General features: G+C 37.4%; 1 protein-coding gene across 6 annotated transcripts in view; it reads left to right on the top strand.

The window, feature by feature from the left end:
- The window catches only part of Stpg2 (sperm tail PG-rich repeat containing 2), a 239154-nt gene that overhangs the window by 209663 nt on the left and 3840 nt on the right, over positions 1–25651 (top strand). For 2 of the 6 annotated variants that reach the window (XM_048333478.1, XM_048333477.1), the window contains one exon: positions 24384–24656. In XM_048333478.1, the coding sequence (XP_048189435.1) occupies positions 24384–24578 (195 nt within the window). In that variant the 3' untranslated portion in view covers positions 24579–24656. Of the gene's footprint in view, positions 1–24383; positions 24662–25651 lie in introns of those variants that run through there. The other 4 variants (XM_048333474.1, XM_048333473.1, XM_048333480.1 and 1 more) reach the window with 4 other exon arrangements.

Raw genomic sequence — 25651 nt, forward strand, 5'->3', positions numbered from 1 at the left:
GGTAGCTATATTTTGTTTGCCGAGAGATACAAAAAGTATTCTGTTTAACTGTGAAAACTCCATATCCATCTAGGCAAGGACTTATAGCTGTGAAAATCTAATGAAAAGTTGCAAATTATTTTTGATATTCTTGTTATAATGGAGCTCTTGAAAATATTTTCTCTTTTGTGGGGATAGGTAAAGAGGTTCTTAAACAATTTTCTTCTCAAGTTTAGGATAAGAAAAATTTAACAATGATGCCATTAAAGAAAATTTACTTTTGTTATTTTATGAAAGTTTTATTATAGCATGTTCTCTGATTTTTTTTCTCTTTTTTTGGCTCCTACAGTGATTTTAGTACATTTTATTTGTTATTTATTTATTTCTTTATATTTTTGTGAGTCCTGGGGCTTAGACTCAGGGCCTGAGCACTGTCCCTGGCTTCCTTTTGCTTAAGGCTAGCACTCTACCACTTGAGCCACAGCTCCACTTCTGGCTTTTTCTGTTTATGTGATGTTGCGTAATTGAACCCAGGGCTTTGTGCATGCTAGGCAAGTACTTTCCCGCTAAGCCACATTCCCAGCCCCAGTATATTTTATTTACTACTTATTAAATCATTTTTTATTCATAATTTTACATTAATAAAATTACTTGTTATATATTGATATATACATATCAAGTAATATATGGTCATATGCTACGTATGACCCAGTATTCTTGCTTTATTTACTTTACCCATCCCATTCCCATTCCCTCTTTCTCTAACCATCTTGTTTCCATTTTCAAAATCTTGTTTCAGAGTACATTTTTTTTTGCCAGTTCTGGGGCTTGAATTCAGGGCCTGAGCACTGTCCCTGGCTTTTTTTTTTTTTTCTCAAGGTCAACACTCTACCACTTGAGCCATAGTGCCACTTCCGGATTTTTCCATATATGTGGTGCTGACAAATTGGATCCTGGGCTTCATGCATGCTAGGCAAACACTCTACCACTAAGCTACATTCCCAATCCCAGTAGTTTGAAAACTTTAACTTTTGTCTATATATAGTTTTTACAGTTTTAGTTTCTCTGTGGAAGGAGAAGCTAGATGGTAGAGTGATGGCAGTGTAGGGTTTTTATTTCTCTGTGAGAAATCTGAAAGTAACTTAATGAAATAAAATACTTTTCTCAAATATCTTTTTCTTCCATCCCCAGTTTCATTCTATAGGCCAAATTATCTTGAGGCTATTGATATATGGAAGAACTTTGTCTGCCTAAGCAGAAGCAACTGGAATGCAATTGAACTAGGAAGGAGTGATTTGCTGCTCTGTAGTATTTATAGGGCAGAAAAAGAAAAAAATAGCAGTCTCAGGATCCTGTGTATAATGACCACCTCTAGAGAAACTCTTTGAACTATTTATTGCTATTTTGAGAGATCTTCTCTTCTATAAAGCTCAGAAGTACCAGAAATAGAACTTTTATATAGTAGTGCATGCTATAGGTTTAGAAATTGGAGAGAGGAAAATAGTGTAGCACTAAAGCAGACATGCTCCGGTCAATTTCCACTCTAGGTGACATCAACAGTAGCAACCTTCCCAATTAAGTTCCTTTTCCAGATAGCCCAAAGTGTCTGAACTTCTCTTTCTTCCTTATAGTCAATCAGGAAAGAAAAGAGTGCTTACTCATGACTAATTAAAAAGACAAAGAAACACTTTGTTGCATATAAATATGAAATTTTCATACCCAAAGAAATATCTTTCTGGTTTCACATTCAAATATTATTAAACCTTAATATATGTAATTTTAAAGGAAAAATGTAGAAATGAAAACTGTCAGAAATCATTTGTGCACTAGATATTTTCTTCTTTGTGTCTTGCAGACATTTATCTAGAAGTAGTTTTTATTTTATTCTTCCTTGATAATGCAAGAAAGATATGACAGCCTGCTAATGCATAATTGGATCACAGGATTAATTTTTAAGAAGAAATGTAGAAACATGATTTAAACATGGCAATACATCTTTCCTCCATTGTCTTAGTATTTCTTAGATAGTCTAATGTTTATTCTCTACATTCTATAGTATTTTAAAGAGATGCTTTCTAGAGGATCGGCTCTTAATGGCAGTGTATCAAAACCCAGCTTTAAAATAGCACAACAGTTTCAATAACTCATCAGCAAAATTCTTATTCAAACTACAAGATGACTTTGATTTATACTAGATTTCCCGGTAGTGTTTCCTGCTCACAATCTGATTATTTTACATTAGTCTACTCTGAGTTTGCATTTATATCTTGGCCAAGTCAACAAAGCAGTCTAAAATTTTTTTAACTTACTTGCCTGCATTTTCAATTTTTTTCCAATTCCATTTGTAGTATAATCTCTTTGCAGACTGGTCTCTTTTGAATGGGTTTACAGAATCACTTTATTATTAATATGCTTTGTGGTTCATATAACATGAATACTGTATGAATGTGAAATTAATGAACTCATTATACATGTAATAGATTTTATTTTAAGTTTAAAATTTCTCTTGGTGAGTCAGACTGGTGGTTCTGTTTTACTGCTGCTATTAGTATTGAATGATGATGCTTGTGGATTTTTAATATGAATAAAGGAAGACGAGTATTTGATTATGGTAATATATAACATATAATTAAGAATTTATGTGCTTTTATCCAATTTAAACTATTAAAATCATAAGAGTAAAATCTTACATTTCAACATTATAATTTAAGGAACAGAATTTTTCTTTCATAGTTGCCATGAAAATCAAGCCAGGCTCCTTGTTTACATTTTGGTCATAATCAGTGAATCTGACTTATATCCCCTGTAATAATGTCAAACTACTTCATGGTTAAGTGAGGCTTCCCTGAAACATGGGGCTAAGGCAATGGCTGTGTGATTCCCCATGACCTTTTTTTAGATACTGGAGATAACTTAGTCATTTTCTGTTTCTCAGCTATAGTATTTCCATTGAATGTTGTGAACTTTTTAAAAATGTCACTAAAATGTTAACTATTTTTTTCTTCACACATTTGTGGGTTTTGACTATACCAGCATGGACACCAGATAGTCTATTACCAGTATCCTTAACAAATGCTGCAGCTATTTCTGAACTTAACCAGGTAGCTGATCCTATTTCATACTTGAATGCATGATTCATGACATGAAGTAATCTATGATGCAGTCCTCTGATAGGACATGTAGAAAGGTTGCAAGTTTCCTTTTCTATATTCACTAATTTAACACCTTTATTTATTTTATGTAGCTCATTTTTAATTCTACATTTTTACTGCTTACATACTTTCTGGATGATTTTGTAGAACTCTAGGAGAGAATGAATAATATAGCCATTAGTGCAAATGGAAAATGTTCACAAAAATTACAGTACCATTATCTCACAAGTTAAAACTTTTATTTGAAAAATAAACACACTTAAAACTCAGAAAGAAGTAAAGAAGTATAATTATCACATACTACAAACAAGTAACTGATGTAGGTTACTAAGTATGAATTGTTCTAAAGGACTGCTCAGACTTATTCATGGAACAGGAAACTGAGCACCTGGCCCTGTACAAAACTGATCACTGGTAGTGCTTGATTCTAAATCTATAGAGGATAGCCCCAGATAATATACTATTCTTAGCTATAATCAGGTAACTCCTCTTGCAAATTGCAACAAATAAAATGTTTCCATTACTAGTAGTCAAAGCAAATTCATTAAAAGAACTAGATAAAACTTTGTTTTAATCAAATTATCAAAAGATTGTTCTTTAGAATCAGTTTAAAGTAGTCTAAGATAAAAGACAAGGTGAATCAGCCATCTTGACATGATTCTCTATGACTCACTATATGCCCAATAACTATCTATCTGAAAAGTGAAAATTTGAAAATAATGTTATATTAACTAAATGTCCAAGGAAAACATGATGTAACATACAATAGATTATTATACAGCCCTAAAATGTGGTTTGGAAAGGATGGGAATAGCAAGGGGAAAAGCCTTGGGATATAAAGATGTACAGTGTAATCATTGCTATATTGCACAAAAATACACAATAGCAATAATAAATTCATGAAGAATATATAGAACATGTATTAGGAAATACTTTGATATTAATAAACTAAATCAATAGGTTTTGAATCCCAGCTTCTATCAACTACATACTTAGAAGAGCTGTACAAGTTCACAAAAGTTTTATTCTCAGACATAATGGCTAGTTACTGGAGGGCAGATGTGGGTGAAACTTTTGCAGAGGCAATTGAAGTGCTAAGCCTGATTAATCACACATATGGATACCATTTTATTGCTTTTAGAATAATAATAAGTGTATATAATAGATTGTTTAAAAATCCTGAAATCTATAGAGGCCAGCACAAAATTTTTCCACATTTTTTAAAATTTAATTTTATTGTCAAGGTGATGTACAGAGGGGTTGCAGTTACCTAGTAAGGTAGTACGTACATTTCTTGTCAAACATTGTTACCCTCTCCCTTGTTTTCCTCCCACTGTCCCCCAGTCCCCCTGACCCATTGTAAAGTTCTTTTCCACATTACTATTATGAGTATTATTTTGTTTTGAGCAGATTTTTTAAACCTAACCACAGAGGAGGAGCTATGATTTTTTTAAAGGAGCTAATAAGAAAAATAATGCTAGAAAGCACCACATAAACAGTTGGAGAGGCAGAGATTCTGAGAATCACAGTCTGACCCCACCAGAGACAGAAATTTCCGGTTCCTCCTGGCAGATTTCATGGTGATGGGTGAAGAGATGCACATGCAGAGATGATTCCTTATTTCATACACAGATTGAGGAATATGTCTGACTACAGAGATAGTTACACTGAAGGTGATTGGCTCACAGCTACATGAAAGCGGTTTCAGGGAAAATAAACAAAAGTGTACATTCCAAGAGGTAGCTAACAAAATATCCAATAGTAGTACTAAGGCAGGCAGTTTCAGTAACCCATCCAGCATTTCAGCACTTACTGAGATAAGTATATTCAGGGCTACTCCATTCTTTTGATAGAATTACTGAAGAAGGTCAAACTCTCATAATTGTGTGCAAACAACCACACAAACATGGCTTACCAACTGTTATCTTTCAAACGCCAGTCAGATTTCTTGCAGCCAGTCACAGTACCCCACAAGGCTCTGGAGTTCCACCCTAAAACACAAACCTCTCACTTAAAAAATAATTACAGCAAAATAAAGTAACTGTAAAATATTTAGGATTAATTCTATTCAATTAATTATGTGATAAAATGTTACATGAAAGCTCTGGAGATAAAAAGCCATTGGGGCCATAAGCTGATAGCAATACTTTCCTGAGAATGTTGACAAGTGTGGACTGGCTTAAAAATGAGAATTTCCTGGAGGCTGCAGCCTTAGTGAGATGTCAGCATCAATCTACTTTTGGTCAGGTAGCCAAGACCAGGGTCTTCTGGTGAGAATCTTATGATGAACTCTTAAAGGAATAACCATCACAGTGCCACACACTTCTCCACAGTGAAGGTCTGCTCTGTAAATTCTGAAAATTTACTTCATCTGGAGAAATGTGAGGTCCTCCAAATTAAGTCAGCTCCTAACGGTGTATGTTAAAAGCATTGAAGTCCTTTGGTTGGAAATAGATTTGTCACTTGTGACTATAATTATATACCTATGCACTATGCACTTAGAATTGTTACAAATACGTTAAATGCATCAGTTCCTCAGTGCTTATTGCCATTCTTCCATTGTAACATGTACTAAACACAGTGACAAGGCAAACAAATATGTTGAAATACTACTAAGAAATTCAAAGTAAAACGAAAATATGATACCTTCACATACCTGTGAAAATCACTAAGTTCATAGGGACGAAAATTGCAAGAAAAAAGAAATAATTTCATATAGCACATTAAAAAAAACAACTACTTGCATATCTGTTTGGTGTAAGTGAACTGAACACCTCATGGGGGGAAAGGGAAAGGGGGAGGAGGGAGGGGGGTATGAGGGACGAGGTAACAAACAGTACAAGTAATGTATCCAATGCCTAACGTATGAAACTGTAACCTCTCTGTACATCAGTTTGATAATAAAAATTTGAAAAAAATAAACATAATAACAATGAAAAACCACTTGTTTCCATATCTTGTAGTTCACTTTGCTCAGTATCATCCTATAGGATCATATGAACATAGTACATAGTCATTGAGCTATTGTGATCCTCTGCTAAGACTATCCTAGACATATGCTAATTATTACTAATGAAGGAAACCATAGAGTCTATGTTTCTTTGGGTCTGCTTCACTTCACTTAGTATGATTTTTTCCAAGTCTTTCTATTTCCTTATGAACGGAGCAATGCCATTCTTTTTGATAGAAGCATAGAATTCCACTGTGTATATATACCAGATTTTCTTGATTCATTCATCTACTGAGGGACATCTGGGTTGGTTTCATATTTTAGCTATGCTAAATAATGCTGGAATGAACAAGATTGTGTTGGGAGCTTTAGTATGGCCCGGTTTGTGATCCTGTAGGTAAATTCCAAGAAGTGGGGTTGCTGGGTCATAGAGGAACTTTATGTTTAGCCTTTTGAAGAACCTCCATACTGCTTTCCAGAGTGGTTGAACAAGTTTACACACCATCAACAGTGTAGTAGTTATTAGTGTTCTTGATAATGGCCATTCTTACTGGGATGAGGTGGAATATCAGTGTTGTTTTGATTTGCCTTTCTATTTAATTTTGATACCCTGGGTATTGTATATGTGTTTATCTGAATTAGAGAGTGAAAGGGGAACATCAAAATGGTGAGACAAAGAACAAAGGGTGAACTAATGCAACAGCAATACTTACAAGATAGTGTGTTTTAAACTAACTGTGCAACTTGGGGGAACGGGTTAGGGAGGAGGGAAGGTGGGAGAAAATGAAGGAGGAGGTAACAAGTTTGACAAGAAATGTACTCACTACCTTATGTTTGTTACCGTGACCCCTTTGTACAACCCCATGACAATAAAATCAAATTTAGAAAATCCCAAGGACAGAGGATCGGGGAAGGTGGAAAAGTGGGAGAAAAATGAGGGAGGAGATAACAAGTTTGACAAGAAATATACTCACTACCTTATGTATGTAATTGTAACCCCTATGTACAACACCTTTTCAATAAGATTAAATTTAAAAAATCCCAAGGACAAAGAAAAGAAAAAAGAAAATCACTAAGTCCAAACAATGACTTGTTGGTGAGTATCCAGAGCAGCAGTTCAGTTCCACTTGAGAAACAATGTGACACTTTCTTGTAAATCTAAATAGTATCTTGCCCTGTAGCTTAGCAACTGTGTTTTTAAATATTTACTCAGCTTAATACACAATTTCCAAAGTCTAAGGGAAAAGGATAGAATTCAGAAAGAAAATGGAGGATACACATTTTGGCACATGTATGTACTGAATACACTACAGCAATAAAAGGGAATGGAGTACAAAGCCACACAAACACATAACTACTGCATATAATAGGGTATCAGAATGAGATACTTAAAGGGAAAAAGGACATTAGGTAAAAGCTAAGGAAAATATGAATATACACAGGTAGTAATAATACTAGAGTTTGAGGAAGTGTCCTGATGTGTTGACAACTTAGGCCCTGGCTCATGTCTTGGTTTCTGTTAGTAACTTTTTAAAGAACTTATGTCACTGGGCACAAGGGCTAGAAAAGGGTATCAGGCCTGGGAACCTCCTGTTCTGTCTTTGCTTTCCAGTCACTGTGAGGTAAGTGGATTGATACCTGCAAAAAGTGTGTCTAGAAGTAAGCTAAACTAATTGAAAAGGAGCAGATAACCCAAAGAAAATGAACCAATGACTTGAGCAAGGTGCATTCAAAGCAAAGAACGTAAAGAGTAAATAGGCAAAAAGCACTTTATTGTGTGATAGCCAAATTTAGATGATACTGTTTATTTTCTTGCAGACTTTTGCCACAGAAAATAGCAGCAGTAGTGGTAGATAGACTGAGTGATGAATGCATAGAGGGAATTGGTCACATGGTTCTGGAAGTTGGAAGTGTGACCCAAGGCTTTAGTATGGTTGGATTCTGGTGAAAGCCACTTACTTCTATTTCCATGTGGTGAGAGAGAGCTAGCTACTGTTCTGGCTTCTTACTGCACAGGATGAAAAGAGCTCTACCTTTATAATCTCAGTTTCTTCCAGTGGCTCCACCTCTTAATACCAACATTTTGTAGAATTTCAGCATGCAAATTTTAGGGGAACAAAAATATTCTATTTATAGCAATATTCTATTCTATGTATATACCGTATACCTTATGCTCTATACAAGACAGTATGGATTTCCAAATACTATATTTTAGCTACACTGAATATATAGCATGTATACTAATGGTGTACAATATTTATATATTCTCTATAGTATACATATTACATAGTGATAGATATTCTCTGTATACTATATAATATATAATATATATCTACATATTATACAGTAATATATAGACTATATAATATCTAATGTATACTGTAGTATAATTAGTCAATAATATGCCTGTACTATATTATGTAGTTTATAATACATATATGATAAGCAATATATCATACATAATATAATATACGATATAGTGTGTATAGTACATAATATGTACTATGCATACTGTTTAGCATAGCTAAGTGTATTATAGTGTGTATATGTGTATATACAGTACATATTCAGTATATCTAACATATATCATTAGAAAGGGATAGAAAAGGAAGCTAAGAATAGGAAAAGATGTGGAGAAAAGTGAAGTACTTATATCCCCTGGGAAACTGCTTGGTAGATTTTGTAAAACTAACTGTATAGATTGTTTATGACCCAGTAGTTACTTTTTTAGTTTTATAACCAACAGAAATGTCAGCATATGTGTGCCAAAAGACACATACAAATGTGGACACCAGCACTATTTTAGTAGCTGAAACTGGAAACTGTCCATAAATGGTCACTAGAAATAGAATGGACAAAATACTTTGTAGTGCACTTATAAAATGGAATGCAAAAGAGAACTGAGGATTAATGTTATACACAAACCACAAAGATCCATATGAGAAGCATAATGTCAAGTGAAAGAGCCAGGCACAAAAAGGAAATGGTCTATTTGATTCCATTAGGTAAAGTTCAAAATCAGGCAAAGCACGTCTAATAATGTTAGAAGATACTTGTAACTCTCGCAGGCTCTGGAATTGTTCTGTCTAGCTATGCCTATGAGAGGTTCAAAGGAACCTTCTAGAATACTGGTAACATTTTGTTTCTTGACCTTAGTGCTGCTTACACAGCACTGTTCTCTTTTTGAAAATTCATAATTTCCTACTTATTTGCATACTTTGCTACATAGTAAGCTAAACTTTTAATAAATGCTTATCTAAAACTTACATGACAAGTACTTTAAAGAGGTTAAATCTTTAGAAGCAGTTCCACAACAGGAAACAAAGCAGATGCAGAAGTGAATCATAATATAATCTTATATGAGAATTTTCTCGAAACCAGTGAGGACCCAAAGTTCTCATAATTAAACAGGCAAAATTGCAGGTGTCTATGCCAGGCATCATTCAAAGAGTTAGAAAACAAAAGGATAAAGACAGATTCTGGCATACTAGGTAAGAAATAAAACAAGATACAAATGCCATATGTAAAATGCAAGTGTGTAGTGCACAGAAAAGAAGCAGAAGAAAGCTGTCCTATTTTGGGTTACAGAAACAATAGTGAAACCTGAAGATATTCCCAGAGAAAACACTACTGACTGTAAAAAGTCAGAATATACAGCTACAGGTGCAGACCAATGGGTAGGTGGTGGAAGGATTGATGGAGAAAATTAAAAACATCTACAATTACTGTAGCTAATTCTAATAACTTGGCTGTGTGTAAATGTCATGATGTATGCAATGGCTATGTAGAATGCTACTTATTAAAGCACAAAGATGACTTCACTATCATTGTCTATTTGCAAGAGCAAATTGTTAAAGGAATATATAAGACCCCCAAAATAAAGAGAATGTGCTCTTCCCAATACATGGAATCGATGTAAATAAGACTGGATGACCTGAAAGAGCCAAACATTCACTTAACATAGATTTTATAGACCTCCAGGTTAAAAAAACAAGATTGAAGACATCTAAGGGAGAACTCAAATAGTAGAATTCCTTAGAACGGCAAAGTCAAAGCCCAACAAGTAAGTACCAGGAAACGGGTACTTGAACGTGGTAGTGAGAGCTTAAGGGCGTGGGCTGGGAGAATGAAGAGCAGAGGGGGCCAAGTCAGTCAGGGATTCAATGTATACCCTACAAAATTAAGACAAATGAGGGAGGGGTTGCATAGGGAGGAATGGGTGGAGAATCTTGAAAGATATATTGTATTCATAATCTGCTTTGCTAAATGCCAACCCCTTTAAAAGATAAAAAAAATGCAGTAAAAACACTTAAGTATCAACAAAAATCCCATCCTACTTAGACTGGCAGTGTAGCTTAGTGGTATATCACATGCCTAGCGTACATGAGGCTGTCTGTGGGTTCAAGGCTGAGCAGCAAAATAACAGCGGAGAGAACAAAAAGCTGACACTCGAAAAGGATTTCTGTTTCTTTAGGTAAAGGTGAAGTGTAACCATAGAAACTAAAGAATAGTTGAACTGCATGAAATCTAGAGGAAAGCCTTGGTTCTGGGATCACATTTTGTTTCAAGTTTACTGTGGAACTGAGCCCTGCACATGCCAGTCAAGTGGCTCGAACACGGAGTTACACGCCTAGCCCTTACTTCTGTGGAGAGGCTCTTGCTGTGTAGCTAAAGCAGCTCGCTTTGTACTCACATCATCACCCAAGCCAGCCTAGAATTTGCAACCTTCCTGCCTCCACCTCTTGTGTTCTGATTACAGTGTTCTTCTTATATCCAGCTTCAACATTCATTTTGATAAAATTCATTTGTTGGTGTACCAATTATTGCATGTTATATATCATTTGCTATTCTCCTTTCTCTTTTGCTCTCTGTCTCACCCTGCAGTATAAGAAAACATATATTATTAGGGAAAACATTGTGGAATTTTTATTCCCTGTAACCTTCTGAATCTAACTTCTGTCATAATTTTAAACTACATTTATAATACATCACCATTTATTTCCTAATAATGAAGGCATTCTTACAAAAGTTCACAGCAGTGATCAAATTCAGGAAATTTTACATTGCTACAATACTATTACCTATAATATAGGTATCATTCAAATATTGCTAAGTGACCTAATAATATTTAACATACATAAATGCATTTAATCATCATATTTAAATTTTTCCTTAGTGAAGAACATGTTCTCAGTCTTTGTCTTTCAGAACAGTGACTTTTTGAAGTTATTTAGTAAGCTTTGTTTAAATATTTGTTTATTCTTACTAGTCAATAGTATACAAATTAGCATACCATTATTCTTTTACTTTCCTCTCACACAGAGCAATGTAATAAGTGTGTGTGTGTATGTGTGTGTGTGAGAGAGAGAGAATGAAAGAGAGAGAGAGAGAGAGAGTACTGGAACTTGAATTCAGGTCCTGGGTGCTGTCCCTTAGCTTTTTTGCTCAGGACTTGAGTCACTGCTCTACTTCCAGCTGTTTGCTAGATAATTGAGGATAAGAGATTCTGGAACTTTCCTGTCTGGGCTGGCTTCAAAATGTGATCCTCATCACAAGAGCCCAATAGCTATACCCTTATGAACACATAAGATGATGCTAAGTGAAATGAACTCCATGTTATGGAAACGGTTGTTGTATCACAGTTGTAACTACTTTCAACGTGCCATGTGTAACTGAAGCTTCTATTACTGATGATGTTCTTGTATCACCTTCCTGTGGTTGTACCTACACTATCTCTGTATCTTATCTGAGTATATTGGAAACCATGTATACTGGTATTAGAACTAGGAAACTGAAAGGGAATACCAAAATCGAGAGACACAGGGTAAAAAAAGACAAACAACTACAAAAGCAATACTTGGTGTAAATGAACTGAACAACTCATGGCGGGGGGTGGGAAGGGAAAGGGGGAGGGGGGAGGGGGAATGAGGGACGAGGTAACAAACAGTACAAGAAATGTATCCAATGCCTAATGTATGAAACTGTAACCACCCTGTAATTCAGTTTGATAATAAAAACTTTAAAAAAATAGGAAAAAAATGTGATCCTCAGATCTCAGTCTTTTGAGTAGCCATGATTACAGGTGTGAGCCAGTAGCACCTGGCTATAATACATTAAAAAGATAATTCTGTGCTTTGAAAAGGTATTCACAGGGAAAATATTTATATAGTTTGTATACTTCCAAACCAATGAATACAAATAAACTCTGGTGACTAAAATATTTCAAGCATTGTATTTTACTGCACATAAGAAATATAGTGAAATATACTATATTCAGCATAAATATATATCCAACATTAATATAGATTCAGCATGCTATAGATTCAGCATTCATATATTTCAGTGAAAACTGTAAACAATGACATGTATTCTAATGTATTTCATTACAATTTAAGCCCAAAACATAACATTGTATTGATTATTCCTCAGTTGGAATTCATATTTCAAACACATTCATTATAATTTCAATGAAATGGTTTATATAAATTGTTCTTTAGTTCAAACAAATTTTAAATCAATTTTGCCAACCATAGAACCCAGAGCATAAAAAGCCTAAGTGGGCATTAGGCTACCATTTGCTGCAGACAAGTACTTTCAGATATTTTGTATTCTGAAAGCTACAATCTGAACATGATTTCAATGCAGATCAAGAAAAATAAGACCCATCTCCCATTCACTCCTATCTTCAGATGGAAATGCTTTGAATACAAAACAACTTCTTCCAGGATTTTGACTTTCCCCACTTGCCTGTGCTTTAAGAAGCAAGTTGTTAATCAGATGATTTTGCGTGCTTAAGAACTCAGGATGAAGTGCTGTCATCTACATTACTCCTAGTTTTCCCCTAAGTACTGATGACTGAGGTTGAGCTTTTTACTCATAGCACTATCTTTATCATGGTTTTTTTTTTTTTCAGCCAGTAACCTTTGTTTATCTATGGATTCCTAGTAATGTTACCCCCAAGTTTATCTTTGGGGCTCCATTTTTGTGTTCGCTCCCTCGTCAAATAGCAGGACAGTATTTGCATGGGTTTATTTCTGGGCTCTGTATCTGTCCCATTAATCTTCATTGCTTAGCTTCCTAGTAATTATTGAAGTCTTGTAGTACACATATCATTTGATATTAAACAGTATCCATGTTTCAGAATCAAATATGTTCATAGTATAGAATAACTGTGGTACTGTTTGTCTATGCCAATGGTAATTTTTAAGATATTCAAAGTTTTTTTTTCTAGAAACTTGGAAATACTCCTCTCCCTCCTTCCCTCCCTCCCTCCCTCCTTTCTTTTCTTCCTTCCTTCCTTCCCTCCCTCCCTCCCTCCCCCCCTCTCTCCCTTCCTTCCTTCCTTCCTTCCTTCCTTCCTTCCTTCCTTCCTTCCTTCCTTCCTTCCTTCCTTCCTTCCTTCCTTCCTTCCTTCCTTCCTTCCTTCCTTCCTTTCTTTCTTTCGTTGTACTCAGGTTTGAACTCAGTGCCTCACAACTGCTAGGCAAGTGCTCTATCATTTGTGCCACTTCTCCAGCCCTTTTTGCATTGCTTATTTAAGGTGAAGTCTTACTTTCTGCTCAGGCCAGTCTGGGCTGCGATCTTCTTCCTTGTGTTTGCCTGTGTCACTGGACATGGCAGGCATACGACACTGCACCTGGCCATTGGTTGAATCAGAATCTCACAGACTTCTTCCCAGGCTGGCTTCAAGCAGAAATTCCCTGACCTCTGCCTCCAAAGTAGCCAGGATAATAGTGTTGAGCCTCCGCACCTGGCGGTAGCTTTTTTTTTTTGACATGTTATGATTGATATACTTTACATGTGCTAATTCATTTTACTCCATATAACAATACTGCAAAATAGGACATTTTATTGTCCCTATTTTACAAGGTGAAAACCAAATTACAGTGAAATTACAAATTACTTAAGAGCACACAGAGGGCAGAGGAGGGCAACATTGAAAAGTCCATGCTTTTAATTACTAAGCAATACTATGGCTCCAAAACAAGGGCTGTTTTATCAACTTTAATTCACTTAATATATCCATAGAGCCCACTGAAGGTAGTGTAGCATTGCCTCCATTGAAACAAGTTCAGAAATGGGAGGTAGCCTTCTGAAGGTCACAGGCACTGACCGTGTTCAAGTGAAAATCTGCAGTGATATCTGTTACTCCCCTCCCACTGGCAGGTGATGGGACATGGATGGCTATCATCTGGTCTCTGACTGACAAGCCAGAGACAAGGAGAAATTTGAGCGTGAGTATTCTTGGCATTCTCAGCTTGTGTTCAGAAAGCACTCACCTCATTTCCCAACTTCTGCAGTGCGTCCTGTTGTTTGATGTTCTTGGGAGAGGGGTGAGAATAAAAATGAGAGGACTAAATGGAAGGACTTGGAAAAAAGTAAACTAAGTGAAGTGAGCCAGACCCAAAGAAACATGGACTCTATGGTCTCCCTCATAGGAAATAATTAGCACAGGTATAGGCTAGTTACAGCAGAGGATCACGAGAGTCCGATAGCTATACCCTTATGATCACATAAGATGATGCTAAGTGAAATGAACTCCATGTTATGGAAAAGAGTGACATATCACTGTTGTAACTACTTTCAATGTGTTATGTGTAACCGTAGCTTCTATTATTGATGATCTTCTTGTATCCCCTTCCTGTGGTTGTACCTGCACTATCTCAGTATCTTATCTGAATACATTGGAAACAGTGTATACAGGTATTAGAACTAGAAAATTGAAAGGGAATACCAAAATCGAGAGACACAGGGTAAAAAAAAAAAAAAAAGACAGACGACTACAAAAGCAATACTTGCTAAACTGTTTGGTGTAAATGAACTGAACAGCTCATGGTGGGGAAAGGGAAAGGGGGGGAGGGAGGAATGAGGGAGGAGGTAACAAACAGTACAAGAAATGTATCCAATGCCTAATGTATGAAACTGCAACCTATCTGTACATCATTTTGACAATAAAAATTTAAAAAAAAGAAAAAAATGAGAGGACTGGGTAGGCCTATCACAAAGGACACACTCAAATGCTAGTCGGATGAATACTCCACTAATTTTACTTTTCAGGGCTGGGAATATGGCCTAGTGGCAAGAGTGCTTGCCTCACATACATGAGGCCCTGGGTTCAATTCCCCAGCACCACATTTATAGAAAACGGCCAGAAGTGGCGCTGTGGCTCAAGTGGCAGAGTGCTAGCCTTAAGCAAAAAGAAGCCAGGGACAGTGCTCAGGCCCTGAGTCCAAGGCCCAGGATTGGCAAAAAAAAAAAAAAAAAAAAAAGAAAAAAAGAAAGAAATGATACTAATTTTACTTTTCAGTAATCTTTTAACAAGATATTAAGTAGATATGCCTCACACTATTTGACTAACTGAAATTCACGGAGAACATGTTTGTTTTTTTTCAATTTTTATTTATTTATATTTTATTTATTTAGTTTCAACTTTTTATTATCAAACTGATGTACAGAGAGGTTACAGTTTCATACATTAGGCATTAGATACATTTCTTGTACTGTTTGTTACCTTGTCCCTCATACCCCCCTCCCTCCTCCCACGTTCCCTTTTCCCCCCCTGAGGTGTTTGGTTCACTTACACCAGTTTTGAAAGTATTGCTTTTGTAGTTGTCTTTTTTTACCCTGTGTCTCTCAATTTTAGCATTCCCTTTCAATTTCCTAGTTCTAATACCAGTATACACGGTTTCCAATATACTCAGATAAGATTACAGAGATAGTGTAGGTACAACCACTGGAAGGTGATACAAGAACATCATCAATAATAGAAGCTACAGATACACATGCGACGTTGAAAGTAATTACAACTGTGATATAACAATCGTTTCCATAACACGGAGTTCATTTCACTTAGCATCATCTTATGTGATCATAAGGGTATAGCTATTGGGCTCTTGTGATGCTCTGCTATGACTTGCCTAAACCTGTACTAATTATTCTCAATAAGGGAGACCATAGACTCCACGTTTCTTTGGGTTTGGCTCACTTCACTTAGTATAATTTTTTTCCAAGTCCTTCCATTTCCTTACAAATGGGGCAATGTCATTCTTTCTGATAGAGGTATAACATTCCATTGTGTATATGTACCACATTTTCCTGATCCGTTCATCTACTGAGGGGCATCTGGGTTGGTTCCAGATTCTCGCTATGACAAATTGTGCTGTGATGAACATTGTTGTGCTGGTGGCATTACTGTGATTTTGTTTGTGGTCTTTTGGATAGATACCCAAAAGTGGGGCTGCTGGGTCATAGGGGAGTTCTATATTTAGCCTTCTGAGGAATCTCCATACTGCTTGCCAGAGTGGCTGAACCAGTTTACATTCCCACCAACAATGGAGTAGGGTTCCCTTTTGGCCACATTCCCTCCAACAATTGTTATTATTAGTTTTCTTGATATAGGATATTCTTACTGGGGTGAGGTGGAATCTCAATGTTGTTTTGATTTGCATTTCTTTTTTTTTTTTTTTGGCCAGTCCTGGGCCTTGGACTCAGGGCCTGAGCACTGTCCCTGGCTTCTTCCCGCTCAAGGCTAGCACTCTGCCACTTGAGCCACAGCGCTGCTTCTGGCCGTTTTCTGTATATGTGGTGCTGGGGAATCGAACCTAGGGCCTCGTGTGTCCGAGGCAGGCACTCTTGCCACTAGGCTACATCCCCAGCCCCTTGATTTGCATTTCTTTTATGGCCAGTGATGTAGAGCACTTTTTCATAAGTCTCTTGGCCATTCTTATTTCCTCATCAGAGAAGTCTCTTTGTAAGTCTTTAGCCCACTTGATGAGGGGGCTATTGGTTCTTTGCGGTTTTGTTTTGGAGGAAGGTAATTTTTTTAGTTCTGCATATATTTTAGATATGAGGCCTTTGTCCGTTGAATGGCCGGTAAAGATCTTCTCCCAGTCTGTGGGCTTTTGTTTATCTTGCGAGCTATGTCCTTTGCCCTGCAGAAGCTCTGCAGTTTGATGCAGTCCCATTTGCCTAACCTTTCTTTGATTTGTAGCCTTTCTGGGTCATTGTTAAGGAAGTTCCGTCCTGCGCCAAGGAGCCCAAGTGTTTCTCGTACTCCTTCCTTTAGTGTTTTCAGGATGTCTGTTTTGATTTTGAGGTCTTTAATCCATTTGGAATTGATTTTGGTGCAGGGTGATATATAAGGATCTAGTTTTAGTTTGTTGCATGTGTTGAGCCAGTTTTGCCAGCACCATTTGTTAAAGAGGCTATCTTTCTTGCAGACTATTGTTTTAGCTCCTTTATCAAAGATTAAGTAGGCGTAGTTCTGTGGGTTCATTTCTGGGTCTTCAATTCTGTTCCATTGGTCTTCAGGCCTGTTCCGGTGCCAATACCAAGCTGTTTTTTTATTACTATAGCTTTATAATACAGCTTGAAGTTGGGTATTGTAATTCTTCCAGCACTGTTCTTTCTGCTTAGGATTGTTTTTGCTATTCTAGGTCTTTTATTGTTCCATATGAATTTCTGGATTGCTTCCTCTATTTCATTAAAAAATGGTGTTGGGATATTAATGGGTATTGCATTGAATTTGTAGATAGCCGTTGGCAATATTGCCATTTTGATTATATTAATCCTCCTAATCGAGGAGCATGGGAGGTTTTTCCATTTCCTTAGTTCTGACGTATTTCATTTTTCAGGCTTTTAAAGTTCTCATCAGAGGTCTTTCACTTCTTTGGTTAAGGTTATTCCCAGGTATTTTATGTTTTGGGGGGCTACTGCAAAAGGAGTTGCTTTCCTGATTTCACCCTCGGTCTTCGGGTCGTTAGCATAGAGAAAGGCCGTTGATTTTTGAGGGTTAATTTATAATCCTGCCACTTTGCCAAAGTTTGGATCAGCTCTAGTAGCCTGGGGTTAGCATCTATGGGATTCTTTAGGTATAGGATCATGTCATCTGCGAAGAGAGAAAGTTTAACTTCATCTTTTCCTTTTTGGATCCCCTTTATATTTTCTTCTTGCCTAATTTCTCTGGCTAGGAATTCTAGTACTATGACGAAGAGCAGGAGAGAGAGTGGATATCCCTGCCTTGTTCCTGATTTTAAAGGGAATGGCTTTAGTTTTTCACCATTTAGAGTTATACTTGCTGTTGGTTTGTCATAAACTGCCTTGATTATATTCAGGAATGTTCCCTGGAATCCCAGTTTTTCCAGGGCTTTTAGCATAAATGGGTGCAGGATTTTATTGAACACTTTTTCCGCATCCAGAGATAAAACCATGTGGTTCTTTACCTTGCTCTGGTTGATGTGGTGGATTACATTAATTGACTTGCGTATATTAAACCAACTTTGCATCCCTGGGATGAATCCAGTTTGATCGTGGTGTATGATTTGTTTGATGACCTGTTGAAGTTGATTGGCCAGAATTTTGTTGAGAATTTTTGCGTCTATGTTCATCAGGGAAATCGGCCTCTAGTACTCTTTCTGTGATGAGTCCCTGCCTGGTTTTGGGATGAGGGTTATACTGGCTTCATAGAATGTGTCTGGTAGTGAAAGTTCTCTTTCAATTTCATTGAAGAGTTTAAGAAATATTGGTGTGAGTTCTGTTTTGAAGGCCTTGTAGAATTCTGCAGTGAATCCATCTGGACCTGCGCTTTTCTTGGATAGAAGATCATTTATTGCCATTTTTATTTCAATACTGGATATGGGTCTGTTTAGAAGGTTTAAATCTTCATGCTTCAGTTTGGGGATATGAATTTTTTCTAGGAAATCATCCATTTCTTCCAACTTCTCGAATTTGTTGGCATAAAGGTTTGCAAAATAGTCCCTTATTATTTTCTGAATTTTGGTTATTTCTGTGGTGATGTTACCTGTTTCATCTCTTATCTTGTTTATTTGAGTGTGCTGCCTTTGTTTTTTGGTCAGGTTTGCCAGGGGTCTGTCTATCTTGTTGATTTTTTCAAAGAACCAACTCTTTGTTTTGTTGATTCTTTCAATGGTTTTTTTTTGTCTCTAATTGATTTAATTCTGATTTGATTTTAATTATTTGCTTCCGTTATTTGACTTGGGGTTTGGCTTGTTGTTCTCTCTCAAGGAAATTAAGGTGCTTCTTTAAATTATTGAGTTGCTGTTTCTCCAGTTTGTTGATGCATGCGCTCAGAGATATAAATTTTTCTCTGAGTACTGCCTTTGCTGTGTCCCAAAGGAGCTGGTACTTTGTGTCCTCAACATGGTTGAATTCCATAAACATTTGAATTTCCGTTTTAATTTCTTCAATGACTCACTGATGGTTCAGCAGTGTGTTGTTTAGTCTCCATGAATTGTAGGATTTTCTGTGGTGGCTGTTTGAGTTGAGCTCTAATTTTTTTCCATTGTGGTCTGAGAGAATGCAAGGAATGGTTTTGATACTTCTGAATTTGTACAGATTTTCTTTGTGCCCTAAGATGTGATCTATTTTGGTGAATGTTCCATGTGCTGCGGAGAAGAATGTGTAATCTGTCCTTGCATTTCTGTAGATGTCGGTTAAGTCTAGTTGGTCTATGCAATTGTTTAGTTCTGTGGTTTCTTTGTTCAGTTTTTGGCGTGTTGATCTGTCCAGAGGTGATAGTGGAGTGTGAAAGTCCCCTATTATCAATGTGTTTGGGTCTATGAGTGTTTTTAGAGTCAGTAGTGTTTGTTTGATGAAGTTGGGTGCTCCTGAATTTGGTGTGTAGATATTTAGAATGGTTATATCTTCCTGTAGGAGAGATCCCTTTACTAGTATGTAGTAGCCTTCTTTGTCTCTTCTTACCTTTTTTAATTTGAAGTCAATTTTGTCTGATACTAGGATTGCAACTCCAGCCTCCTTACGGGGGCCATTTGCTTGATAGATTTGATTCCAGCCTTTCACTTTTAGAAGATGTTTACTTTTGCTGGATAGATGTGTCTCTTGGAGGCAGCAGAAAGATGGATCTTGATTTTTGATCCAACTTATGAGCCTATGTCGTTTGATTGGAGAATTAAGTCCATTAATGTTGAGAGTTAGGATTGAGAGATGATCGTTTGTTCCTTTCATTATCACTATCTTGTTTAAAGCTGTGTCTTCCCATTTCTTGATCTGATGTTTACTATTTAGGGTTCATTTCTCTGTCTGTATTGGGATCTTGATTATTTTCCCTGTATAGTACATCTTTGAGGATTTTCTGTAAAGCTGGTTTGGTGGAGATATATTGTTTCAGTTTTTCCTTACTGTGGAAGACTTTTATTTGACCTTTGGCTATGAATGAGAGTTTGGCTGGGTACAGAATTCTTGGTTGGAGTTATTTTTATTTAAGGTTTGGTATACTTCATTCCAGGCTCTCCTTGCTTTCATGGTCTCTGATGAGAAGTCTGGGGTAATTCTGATTGCTTTTCCTTTATATGTGATTGTTTTCTTCTCCCTAACCACTTTAAGGATTCTTTTGATCACAATGGTCGGTGTGATGTCCTTTTCTGGTCTGGTCGGTTTGGGGTTCTAAATGCTTCTTGTATCTGTATAGGCCTTTCCTTCTGGATATTTGGGGAGTTCTCAGCTAATATTCTGTTAAATAGTTTGCCTATCCCATTAACCTCTTTCTCCAAGTTTTCCTCAAGACCTATTATCCTTAAATTGGGCTTCCTGATCATGTCTTGAATCTCCTGTAGTGATCTGTTTTGTTCATTGGACTAGATTTGTATTGATTTTTGATCTTTCTCCATAGAATCTAAGGAATCTTCAGCTCCTGAAATTCGATCCTCTGCTTCAGTTAGTTGGGACTGTAGACTAGCTACTTGATTTCGAATCTTTTTTCCTTCTGACTGGTCTTTCCTGATGATTTCCATGTCATTTCTTAGGTCTTGTATGGACTTCTTTACTTCATTAATTTCATTACTTTGGCTTTGAGTGTTGTCTCTCAAATCTTTAAGCTGGTTAGCTATCTTTTCATTTGACTCTTGAAGTTCATTTATCTTTCTACTTGTGGATGCCATGAAATTCTCCATTAATTTTTGCTTTGCCTCCTCACGCTCTAAAATAATTGACTGAAGAGATTCAAACTTTTCATTTATCATGTTTTATCAGTAGACTTTGTAGAGCATTTTGGGGGTTCTCTTCTATGTCTTTGATTGACTGCTCTGCTTCCTGCTTGTTTTGAGTGGGGGATAAGACTTCATTGTTTGCCATCTTTCTTGTGTTCCTTCTGCCCATTTGGATTGGGAATGCCAGTCTACTAGCAACTGTGAGCACCGTTTAAGACCCAACGCAGCCCTTACCAGGCACTGTTGTGTAAATCTTACAAGTTCACAATTATATACAGATACCTTGTATACCTGTCTATAAAATTAGATTTTGTGTTCCTAAAGAATACAATTTCAACATAACAACCGATCCTGGGCCCTGTATCCTGTAGTTACTTATTTACTGTTACAACCCTATATGCAATTCTTGTTTTTATATTAAGTTCTTTTAGGACTGGCTTTCTCTATGAACCCCTTTGAGTCACTCGGATTAAGCTGGGATACCCTGTATCCAATAACCAGGAGTCAATGGAAACTGGAGGTCCAGGCAGTAAGTCAGGAGGGTAAGTTGGAGGTAGTAAAGAGAATAGAGTAAAATGTATTGGGGGGTGGTGATTTTGGTTTAGTTTCAGTGATGTGGAAATGTGGAGAAGAGTAGAATCAGTAGAAAGAACAAGGTTAAAATGATAGACAATGGAGAATTAGCAGAAAAGAGTGGAGGTGTTATTTATAGGAAAGTAATTTTTAAAGAAAGAGAATGAAAAGAGAGAAATAAAGTAAAAATAGTGGAAGACAGATGCACAAAACAGAGAAAAATTATTTAAAAAATAAAAAGGAAAAAAACCAGAAAAGGAACAACCCAAACAAACAGAAAAGAAAAAAACTTGATAAAACAGACAGGTAAAAATGGAAAACAAAAAAAAACAACCAACGAGGTTTCAGAAGTGAAAAAAAAATTTTTATATAAGTTTAAAAAATGCTTGAAAAGAAAAACTAATAGAGTCCTCCTTGTTTGGGTGGTCTTTCCCCAGTCTCTCGTTTCCTTGCAAGGGTCTGCAGTCTATTTTCCTGATTGGCTGGGTTTGACTTGATTTCAGTTTGCAGGGGGTGGATCTGTACTGACCCTTCTCCCCTGTTGGTGCAATCCTGGGTCTCTGTGGTTCGCACAGCTTGCAGGTAGGCCTTGGGCGTCCTCTGTAGATGGGGACATGAGCAGTCTCGGGAACTGTGGCTCCTCTGTCTGCTGTGGGGCCGCTGCCTTTAACACCTGGCTTTGAATAGGCTGTGGACTCAGCAGGGTGGGGCGCCTCTGCCCTGTTTTACCCGGCGGAGAGTTGCTTGCCTGGGGGGGGCTCCTCCCTCCTGGGTGGGGCAGCCTCCTTGGCAGAGGTGGCTATGGAATGCAGCTCCGTTTCGGGCTGGGAATTGGGCTTCCTCTGTGACGGGACCGTTTAACTGTCTCAGGAACTGTTTGTTCCCCCATCTGGTGTCTCCGTGCTGCTGGGAGCTGCTGGGAGCTGCTGGCCGCTTTCGCTTTAAATTTAGAAATTCCAGAGGGCAGGGCGGGGCACCTCTGGCTAAGCCAAGGCCCAGGACACACCTCCTGCCTGGGCAGGGGGCGTTCTCCTGGGCGGAGCTGGCTCTCACTGTTCCATCCCTCTTGCCCTTTTCAAAGATGGCTCATTTGACCTAGCTTTCCCCAGGCCCGCTTTAGTTCCAGTCTGGTCTGACCCTATGCCAGTGGCAAAGGTCGTGCTTTGCTCTGGCAGTGGGGGAAGGGCTGCCTTCCAGAAGCTGCTCTGATGGGTACTCACGCTTTCTCTGCGATTTCAGGTCGTCCATGCTCAGCCGCCGTCTGGAGGATTTCTCCCTGGTCTACGCTGCGTGCTTTAACTGCGAGGAGTGCGGGTTGCTGTGCCGGTGCCGGCACTGGCGCGGCGGCGGGATGCCATCCAGAGCTCAGATCTGTGTTTTCAGACGAGCAAAGTGGATTTTTCCTTCCTGGCGAGAATCCCTGTACTGTTAGAACTTACTCTGGCTGTCTTTCTAGGAGTAAAAGTTTCTATGGGGTGAGAAAACTGCGATGCCAGAGGGAGCTCAGCTAGGGCTCTGCAGCTCCTCCGCTGTCTTCCGCCGCCCCCCCCCCCAAAAAAAAAAATCCATGTTTGTTTTTTAAAAATAAATTTAGTAGTTGTTTCCAGTTCCTGTTGTTCTCAGTGATTTCATTGGTAGGTTGACTGGAGAGAGCAGGGAAATTCTGTCTTAGTGCAAAAATGGTCTTGGGCAGATGATATACATACCATAATTATTTAGTGGGAAGGAAAATGTTGATTAGAAGACACATGTGGAAAATTATCTGCCTTCCTTGAAAGCAAAATTTATGTTATAGTAAAAGTTATTGTAAAGCTATCAATACACATACATTTTTAAATTCACATATTGAAATGTATCCAGATCTTTTCTTTTTTCAAGTTACAGCTTTCATCTTCTTGTTCTGTTTCTAATATATGTTGTGAAAAAAGCATCTCTCTCTTTAAATCAAATAGTTTGTTTCCTTTCTGTTCATCTTGAGAGAATTTTTTTTTCTAAAAACTTACTGCTTTGGCCAACGGGCTTGGTCCTTGTTAATTAAATTTATTTACATACAGGGGCTGGGACTATGGCCTAGTGGTAAGAGTACTTGCCTCATATACATGAAGCCCAGGGTTTGATTCCCCAGCACCACATATATAGAAAATGGCCAGAAGTGGCGCTGTGGCTCAAGTGGCAGAGTGCTAGCCTTGAGCAAAAAGAAACCAGGACAATGCTCTGGCCCTGAGTCCAAGGCCCAGGGCTGGCAAAAAAAAAAAAAAGTTATTTACATACATTCTTTTTAAAAGCGCCTTGAATTGTATGTATATCTTATTAAGCCACACCCTTCTGCAGTTTGTCAACCTAGACTCAGCCAATCGGATCAGAGGGTCGGGGCCTTCCAGGTTCTGGTTGAAAGGCAAGCAGCTGCTTGCTTGCCAGAGTTATGACTGCTGGTGATACCCTTCTGCAGAAGTAAACTTTGCCTTGTGGCATTCTTTTGGAGTTGGTATCCTGTTCCTACATGACAGTCCAACATATTTCTAACCGTGTGACATTTGTCAAGAATAATAAGCACACTTTAATTAAGCTCATGAATAACAACATTTTTTTTTGCATTATAAAGCATATTTAGAGATACTAATCCTAGGAATCCAAACATGTATGATTTTAATGTAAAATGCTGTTTAATTCAATTAGTGAGTTCATTATTTACTTATAGGCAGTAATTTTTCAGTTTGTGAATGATGTGATGAAAGCATGCTGTTGTTATTGTTTGATTCTCCACAGCTCAGTCCGTTTTTAAGACATTCTGTCCTGAAGAAAACATTTAACGTCACTTTGCCAAATTTTTCCTTGACTGAGAGAAAAAATACTATTACCAAAGAAAATGCCAAACCAAAGCCAAGTAAAAAAGCCCAGGAGACCAATCAGAAGCTGCTATTCGGTGAGTGTTCCGCCAGGAGTCACGTGGGGGTTATCTAGTTATGATGCATCCATTAACTGTTAAACACACCTCTTGGTCAGTTGTTTTTTCTTCTGTTGTCAAAGCCATACATTTCCTAGCTTTTCTAGTGACTGGTTTTGTTAGTTATCTTTCTGGTCCCAATGAGTAACTAAGAGATGAGGGTAGAGGATATACTTACTGCAGGCCTCCCCACATGCTAACCACGGTGCTAATCTGGGTTTTATAAATTCTGTTGTTCACTTTCTTTTGATACCACCCCCCCAAAAAAAAAAGAATTACTCCAGTAAGGTAAAAATGACAGCCTATTAATTGACCTGTCTTTCTTAGTACAAAGGCATAAAACTTAAAATATACTTTCATTATTGTGGGATCACATCTCATTGCAAAAATAAGGCTTGTTTTTTCCCTAAATCAAGCTAGTTTAGCTCCACATAAATATTCTCATATAAAGAGCTAGTATATGAGATAAACTCTTGAATGTATTATGTTTTTTGTTGTTATTTATGTTGTTGTTGTTATGGGGTTTGAACTATGGATCCTAGGTGCTGTCCCCGAGCTCTTTATGCTCAAAGCTAGGGCTTGACCACTGTGAGCCACAGATCCACTGCCAGTGTTTTAGTTCTTAATTGGAGATAAAAGTCTTATGGACTTTCCTGCCTTGGGCTGGCTTTGAATTGTGATCCTCAGATCTTAGTCTTCTGAGTATCAAGAATTACAGATGTGAGCCACCAGCGCCCAGCTTTGATAGTGCATCTCAGAAAAATATTGCTTTCCTTTCAGAGTATATGCCATTAAATGGCATTGTATTATTTGAGAAACATACTGTAGCTATATTAATTACAGAGAAGTAGATTCTAAAACATTTATTGAAGTAATTAAATGTGACATTCAATATATAATATACCACTAAATTAATTGAGTAGTAGATCAAATTTGTAAACTGTAGAAGTTGATTCTTGCTACAAACAAAAAATCTCTTTGTCTACAATGGAAGCCAAAAGAAATTACTGAGTACTTGAAATGTGAGAATTTTAAGTTGATTGTACTCTAAGTCAGACATGCCTAGAAGATATTTAAACATTTTTTTGTA

The sequence above is a fragment of the Perognathus longimembris genome, chromosome 24, assembly GCF_023159225.1.
Source record: "Perognathus longimembris pacificus isolate PPM17 chromosome 24, ASM2315922v1, whole genome shotgun sequence".
Lineage (NCBI taxonomy): Eukaryota > Metazoa > Chordata > Mammalia > Rodentia > Heteromyidae > Perognathus > Perognathus longimembris.